Raw genomic sequence first — 8,306 nt, forward strand, 5'->3', positions numbered from 1 at the left:
CTATTAGTGATTTCTTCTTCAGGTTTGGTATGCCATACGAACTGCATGCAGATCAAGACCACAACTTTGAATTATCTGTGTTCCGTGAATGCTGCAAGTTGTTTGGCATATGAAAAACCAGGACATTGACACTTCACCCACAGTCTGATGAGATGGTAGAAAAGAACAATTGGACACTAGGAGAGGAATTGGAAAAGTTTTGTAATAGCTGCCAAGATGACTGAGATTAGGTTAGGTTCAAATTATCGTATTGTAAGGTACTGTTTAGTTTCACGAATATAAGAGGCCTTGCAGTCTTCGCACGTGTATAAATAGACGAGGCGTGAACAAGGGGCAATAGGTACACAATATCTGTAGCGGGAATTGTTTTAAGTCTGAAAGTATGAGCATTTGATCACATGGGTACATCTGTAAAACTGGAAGAAAAGTTATAAACCCTCCTAACTCCGCTATCTACCAACACAATATATACAGAAACATGGCATCCGATTTCTCTCTCCAACCTTAAAATTCTCTCAACAGCTAAGCATGATAATGAACTTCTAATAAAAGAGACGTTGTATATAAAAATTAACTCTTCTTTTTGTCTCTAAATAATACACATTCTTCATTTGATTTAAATCTATCTTAAAATGAGCTATTTCATTTGCGCTACACACTTTTTATTTTCTTGTATTCAAGTTATTCACTTATTATTTATTATATATTAAATCATACTTCTAGTGTAATTACCATTATGTTTGTTTGTACCTCCAGCTTACCGAAGATGAAATTCTGAAGAATCCGAAACGTTTAAAAAATGCTTCACGTAATTACGTTCGTATTTTTCTTTATTACTGAATTGCGTTTTCCGACAAATGAATCGATTACTGAAGTTGACAGGTTTCATGACTCCTATTGTTTTCCTGCTTCACTTGTTAATTAATGTAAAGGTGGTTTTAAGTGCAAGTATACGAAATTGTAGTTTTCCATTACATTATGCCCCGCCCCTTAGTGGATCAGCGGGAGGTTACGTATTTACAACGCTAAAATCCAGGTTCAATTCCCCGAGGTGGGCAGAGTGCAGATAGCATTTTATGTAGCTTAGTGCTAAAACTAACTTACCAACATTTTGAAGTTAATAGCTTTTATACCCCTAGGGAATAAACGACCTTGGAAGGCACACATTTTATATCCTTATGATGAAGCTCTGTTTATTTTATGTCACGTACGTGAATTTAACATTTTAAGAATGGCTTTGGATGTGCAAGTAACTTTTCAGAATATGTAGGTTCAGAACATAATGGTTTAATGAGTTTTACGCCCGCTAGTGATTTAAAAACCCTCTAAAACAAAATTTTGTTGTTCTTGTAATAAAGTCATGTTTTTTTTGTTGTTTTTATTGCATACACAAATTGTACTGTGACTTAAGATGCGCAACTAATTTTTCAAAACTTTTGTTTTTGAGATATGTTTAGTTTTACTATCCAAAGTAGGTAAACCACTTTTTTAATTATTGTAATAAGGATCTATTGTTTGTCTGTCAATTGTGAATTTGAGGGACACTTCTGAAGTTAAAAATATATGTTTTTCTATATTTCTTAAAAACAATCACCAAAAATTCATAGATTTAATACAATAAGAAAATAAATAAATATTCAATGCCGTATAAACTACTTGTGGATCAAACATATAGGCTCTACAGACTCAATGCTAACGCTTAAAATATTTTCCCATTTTTCTTTCCATACACTATCTATTTTAGAATAAGTAACCGGGTGTAACGAAATTTTGCGAGATAATCGTTTGACTACTAAATGTTGGTAAATACCTCTTTAGGGTCGAAATAATTAAGTAAGTTTTGTATTTGTAGTTATGATTATTATTTTCAAGAGGAAAGAATTACACTTTTACAGAGAGTCTGATAAAAGAAGCTGTTCAAAATTACTTAGTGAAATGTGATGTCGTGATTATAAGTGAATACAATCGTGGATGCACGAAAATTCGGAAAAGGGAATCATGCCTTACAACAAGCTAAAATACAAGTTACCATGATTTACTTAGAATAGATTTAGATAGAACTAGAAATTAGATTATTATAGATATCACTATTAGTGTTAGTATTACTATTCGTAATAATAGTATTACTTATCTGTTATCTTTTTGTTTTGAGGATTTTAAGTTATCTGGACGATGGGAAGATTTTCGAAAACCGAAAAGCTTTTGATAAAGTGCCACACAAAATAGCTAATTCAATACATCGGTAGGTGTGGAAAAACTAGTTAATTTATATGGTGTTAAATGTGAGTAGGACAGTGAAAAAAAAAAAAAAGAAAGCAAGAGATTGTTTCGAATGGAATCCATTCAATCTGAGCTCTTGTTAGTTGTGGAATGTATCGGGATGTATACTTGTGACAAGGGACAATTTTGTCCTTCAACTGTTCTAGGCCTAAACCTGTGTCTTTGTATCCTGTTACTTTCAGAGTATATCTCAAAAACATCAGAAGCATTATAGCTCCACAAAATAATATTGCAAGTTCATTAAGCTCACCTGTTACCTTTTTTTCTCAAGAGAAAATAAGAGATTGTAACCTTTTCCTGTAAGATAATCCTGTAACAATTTTTTTTTTGATATGATATAAATATGAACAATTGAAACCTTAAAATCAGGATTCTTAAAAAAAACAAACATTTATTAGAACTTTCACATATTAAAATGAATACACTCGCAATTCTAAAAAGCGTGGCTCAGGCTTTTGCAAATGATGCAATTTCAGACTTCTAACTCAACAATATAACCTTAAAAGGACTGTGCTATAAGCTTGACCCAAGATATTAGAAAAAGAACCAGAAAGAAAAACTTATCACAAATATCTACTTATTAATACTTAATAAACTCTAACCAAGTTTCAAGCAATAACTAAAACTCCACATTCTTGAGCACCTGCTTATCAGTTTTCAATTATGTTGTACTTGCTACCAGATGATAAAATTATAACCCAATATAGGAAAGTTATTACCAGTAACAAAGTATCCGATCAACTTTCTTATAATTTTATAGACAGACATGCTGATTTACAAATGACTATAGTTACCATGATAGAGGCTCAATTGCCACCCAGTTACTCATTTTGTCTTACTATGAGAATGTTACAGTTAATTCTAATGGTGTGTGAGCTAGCATCATGGATAAGTTCAAGAAACAACTTAACTGAATGACATAGGAAAAGGTAAGTAAAATATAAACATAATAATAACAAAAAAATGAAGGAATACCATATTACAACCCTTTCATCCCTTGATTGATTCTAGTGACATAACATGAAATTTAAGGACAACAAGAGACCTGTTGATTTATCTAGGCCATCCTAAGCTTAAAAATAAAACAATAAAAGCTATAACAAACCCTTTATTATTTAAACTTTTCTCAAGCCTTCCTTTAAATTGCCTTAGATTTACTGCATCCACCACATCTGAAGGCAATCCATCCCAACACCTAACCAACCTGTCTTAGCAGGAGATGACTTCTATCCTACCAAAATTTATATTTGTGTCCCTTGGTCCTATTGCCATTATCAGTATTGGGTATGAAAGAAAATTATTCATCAACACTATCAATTCCATTAAGCATTTTAAACCTCAGTCAGATCCTATAACTTTTGTTGTTATTTTTTCAAGAGAAAACAATTTTAGAGATCTTAATTTGGCTTTGTATGATAACATTTCCATTGCAGGTATCATTCTAGTATCCTTCTTTTGAACCCTTTTCAACATTTCAGTGTACTTCGTAATTTAAGGAGCCTAAGACCGAAGACAGTACTCCAAATATGACCTAACAGTGACCCATACAAAAAACCTCTTCGTATTTATATTCAGTATTTCTGATCTCTTGTTTGATAAGAAAAAAAAAAAGAAAGGTAAGGGGTGATCTTTTGAAATTTACAAGATTATCTAAGGAATCAACAGGATAAAGGCTTCTGATTTCTTTGTACAATATTCTGAGGATAGGAGGACAGAAGTTTAAGATTTGTAAAACACAAGCTAGACTTCAGTTAAGAACAGTTTTATTTTGCTAATAGGATGACTGAATTATTGAATGTGTTGCCATCAGCAATGGTGTAAGCCAGCACTTCAGAGGAGTTTTAGAGGTGAATTGTTGATTTACTGAAATATAAAAGATGAGTTTAACTTTTCTCAAGGGTTAGGTGTCTTGAAGGATTAAGTGATCTATTGTTGTCTGTATGTCCTTTCTAAACTTGTAACTATGACCTTTGTTGGGTTTCATAGGTGTACCGGTACTTATAAATACAAGTGTAATATGCAGGATTTTTCAGTTTTGTAGTAGTTACAACAGTGATTATTTTCTTTAGTAAGTAAATTCTTTCAAACTTTTGCTGGATATGTGGTATATTCAGATATACTAATTCCCAACATGTCAAATGAGTTACAATTAGTCTCTAACAAATAGCAGATTCTAGAAGTGATAAGCATAGAATAAATCAAATTTAGACAGCATATGAACAAGAAAAACAATTTATTCAAATATATTATAATTGGGATTTCCATTGGCTTTCCTCATTGTTCACTTGCAGTTACAGAATAATTGACTGCTAAAGCAAAGAGAGGATTTTATTACTCTATAGTGCACTAGGTGAAGACAAGAATAGGAATTATGATGATACTGCCTTCAGTCAGAAACCTCTTTGTGTGATACCCCACATTCCTTGTTGACTACGTATGTCAACAATAATTTCTATCAAATACATTCAAGAAAGAAAAATCCACAGTATATACAAACTTGCTACAAGTACTTGCATCATTCTTCAATTTGATTGTCATACATTTCAGAAGAGTGCTGATAAAGGGTTAAGCAAATTTTAGCCTTTTGAACAACCATTGTGGTATGTAACTTTGTATACGAGATAGAGGATAAATACAAGTTTACGATTTTCTACATTTCTATTTGTAGAGTTGCAAATTAACTGTATGCAGATCACTCTCGCAAAGAGTATGAGAAATCACTTGAATATACCTGAATAAAAATATTTCTTTCCTACATGTAGCTATGAAAGAATGAACTGTAGGTTTTGAACTGTGACAGATAGGCATATGGTTTATGAAATGTTCCATATTTAATATGGTGGATTGTTGGATGTTCCACATAAGCTTTTGAAGTAATAAGTATTTTATTCCTTAAAATAAACTCTGATGCTGAAAATGAAAACTTAGTGATGGAAACTGGCATATTTTTAGGCTTCAGTGACTGTTTTTTGTTGTCCAACACTTTAAATTTTGCTGTGTTTAATTGGTGCTTGCTTGCTCTTATTTTTATATAAAGGTTCTATTGAGGAATAGAAATATTGTTTATTTGTTATGCACAGTTTTTATATTTTATGCATTATATGGAGCAATGATGTTTTAAAGTAATAAGAGTGATATGAATGATGAGGTTGTAAATAAAAACTTCATTATTATTACTGCTCTTTGGATTACTGTTATTTGAGACAATAGATTTAAGCTGTGATACAGATGAAGACTTGTTTTTTTGACAAGTATTTCATGAATTGAGTTTTAAACTAGTGTGTAGGTTATTATTGTGATGTGATTTATGTTATTAGCTTAATGTTTTTGAAAAGTGTTAAAGGCTACATAGTTTTTTATCAGTTCTTTGCTTGGTTTTGGTAGATAGAGGGATGATCTCTAAAGAATGAATGTCCTGTTACTTAATTTTTTCTTATTTATGGTGTTATTGTGATGTGATTACAACACAATTAAGGTGTTTTTGTCCCCATTTTATTGCATTTGCATTAGTAATTTTGACATAGTTTTGTTTGTAATCCTATGTAATCACTAATTTTTTTGTATAAGTGCTCTCTTGCTACAGGCTCGGTTGAATTGACCGAGTTCATAACCATGGAGGTACTCATTACAGTTTCCATACTATAACTTTTGATACAGCACATGTATATTCACAAAATTTGGCAGACTTTCAGTAAACATTAAATGTCATAACCCTATACAAAAAATATGAAATAATCCCAAATTTCCCTTTTTGTTCCTCTTTAGAATGACCTCAAATTGTAAAATGAAACATTTGTTTATCATAAAAAGCTTAAATCTCATAACAGTATACATCTGTTTATACTTTATTGTTTTATTGCTTTTTGAACCATGTCTAATTAATATTCTTGCTACACAAGTTGTAAATCACTTGGAGAACGTGTAGGTCATGTTACTCTGTTGAATTATGTAAAGCATGGGCTACTCACACCTTGCTAGCAAGCATACCTCATGAAAAATTATTCTTTAATTTACGTAATCTAACATTATCTAATCTAAAAAGTTTCTAATTTTTATATTTTAGTTACTTTTATAATAATAAATAAAGGATACACATGAAAACAAGAAATATAGCACTTACCTGGGTCTCCTTTTTTTTTCATGTCACCTGTAAGTCTACTTTTTTATACTAATGGTACTACTGCACTAAATAATGTTTTATTTAATTAAATAATGCACCAAAGAACACAGAATAATAACATGAAAAAAGCAGATAGTGTCCTATAACTAACACTTTCTGACTTTATAACTGTGTGACAAGAGCTGTTAAAAATTCAGCTAAGCTTGTTGATGTGTTTTCTGTGAGAATATAGTTTGAACTTGAAGTGAAATAGACAATTCTCTTTAAAGAAAACAATATGATATGTCATTTTATTAATTAAAACTTTAGCTTTTTATTGGTTATAAATAATATAGTATTAAATGTCAGAGAGAAGTACTGGCAATTTGTGAAAGAGAGGATGTGATAGGTGGGTGTGGCAAAAGAGGTCTGATTTCTAGTTTATGGCTCTGTAACTAAATAAGATTGAAGGCTATGTAAATTATACTTTTCCTGAGTGATGACAACATTATACAAGTAACTTACATTAAAATTTGTACTTCTCAGAGGGGTGGTAAATAATGGAAGATGAGATACCTAGAGAGCAAATGTCACAATTCTTAAACTAGGGGAAATTGAGGATTTTTTTATATTGCCATATAAAATATATAACTTAAAACTTACAAAATATTAAAATTGGCATTATTAGCTACATTGTGATGCCAAATTTATACTTATACCATCATGATGAAGTGCTTTAATTAAATTTTGAATGTAACTCATCAAAACCTCTTGACATGTGTCCAAAAGGATGACTGTAGTGAGAGGGATAAGTAATTTAGAAGTTGTTCTCACCAGCAATTAGAAAGTATAATAGGAATATTCTGACTGTAATTTTAAAGATGAAGGGCAACAAGCACTTCTGTGTGAGGTTTGTTATTGTTTTCTCTAAATAGCTCTCTTTGGTGACTTAAAAACGAATATGTTGTGTTAATTATTTACTCCTAACATATTTTTATATGCAGGATATTTCTAATATCATCATGAAACTTCAAGGTGAGACTCCAAATGAATATAAACTAGAAAATCCACCCACAGATTGTGTATCCTCTGTGAAGTTTGGACCAAATTCTAACCAGTTTTTGTTGGCTAGTTCCTGGGATTGTAGTGTCAGACTCTATGATGTAATCAGCAACACCATGAGACTGAAATATAACCATTCTGGTCCTGTTTTAGATTGTTGTTTTCAGGTAAGAATAAGTAGATGTATGTATTTATTGCAAAAATAAACAAAAACAAGAAAACTAAGCAACAATGAAAACAATGGATTGATATTTGATATGTAGGAAGTATGTGTGAGATGCTTTTTGCACATTTGATAGGGTTGTAATTTGTGAATTAGTATAGTTTGTTGATGACATTAAACTCCTAGGTATTTCTAGCTGTATTGACATTGAGGTATTACAGAATGATTTGGATCAATTGGTAAGTTGCACAAATACTTGATAAATAACCTTTATTTCTATTAAGTGCAAAGTAATGGTTTATTATAATTTTGATCATAGTTGATATAGATGGGAACCCACTCAATAGCTTTATTGAAGAAAACGATCATGGCTTTATGGGGGGTCCCTCAATGTGGATTTCTGTACATGGTGAGGAGACCTCCCAGGGAAGGTTCTGTATTTTCAGTTACTTCCTCTTGGATCTAAAGATCCACCCATGTGTTTGTCGTGCGTGACGACTCATGAAGGGGAGGAGAGGATCCTAGTGGTTGATGGTGTCTGGGGCAATGCAACACACCACTTTGGCCTTGAATTCCTGTAGACGGGTGGCCCCCAAGGTCAATCGGCTGGACTCATTGGGCTAGGGTCAACTGGGTACCAGTGTTGGGCATTCTCAACGGGTTTTGTGGACATCGTGTCTGATGCTGGTGTTTGGGTATAGT

At 32.0% G+C, this 8,306-nt stretch overlaps 1 protein-coding gene across 3 annotated transcripts in view; it reads left to right on the forward strand.

The window, feature by feature from the left end:
• The first annotated feature begins 1,732 nt into the window (after nt 1-1,732).
• LOC106457502 (mitotic checkpoint protein BUB3-like) overlaps nt 1,733-8,306 on the forward strand; it is a 37,437-nt gene continuing 30,863 nt past the window's right edge. The window contains exons 1-2 of one of the 3 annotated variants that reach the window (XM_013916928.2): nt 1,733-1,833; nt 7,384-7,608. In XM_013916928.2, coding sequence (XP_013772382.1) covers nt 7,402-7,608 — 207 coding nt within the window. In that variant the 5' untranslated portion in view covers nt 1,733-1,833; nt 7,384-7,401. Of the gene's footprint in view, nt 1,834-2,163; nt 2,243-7,383; nt 7,609-8,306 lie in introns of those variants that run through there. The other 2 variants (XM_022383466.1, XM_022383467.1) reach the window with 2 other exon arrangements.

Source organism: Limulus polyphemus, unplaced genomic scaffold (genome assembly GCF_000517525.1).
Source record: "Limulus polyphemus unplaced genomic scaffold, Limulus_polyphemus-2.1.2 Scaffold339, whole genome shotgun sequence".
NCBI lineage: Eukaryota > Metazoa > Arthropoda > Merostomata > Xiphosura > Limulidae > Limulus > Limulus polyphemus.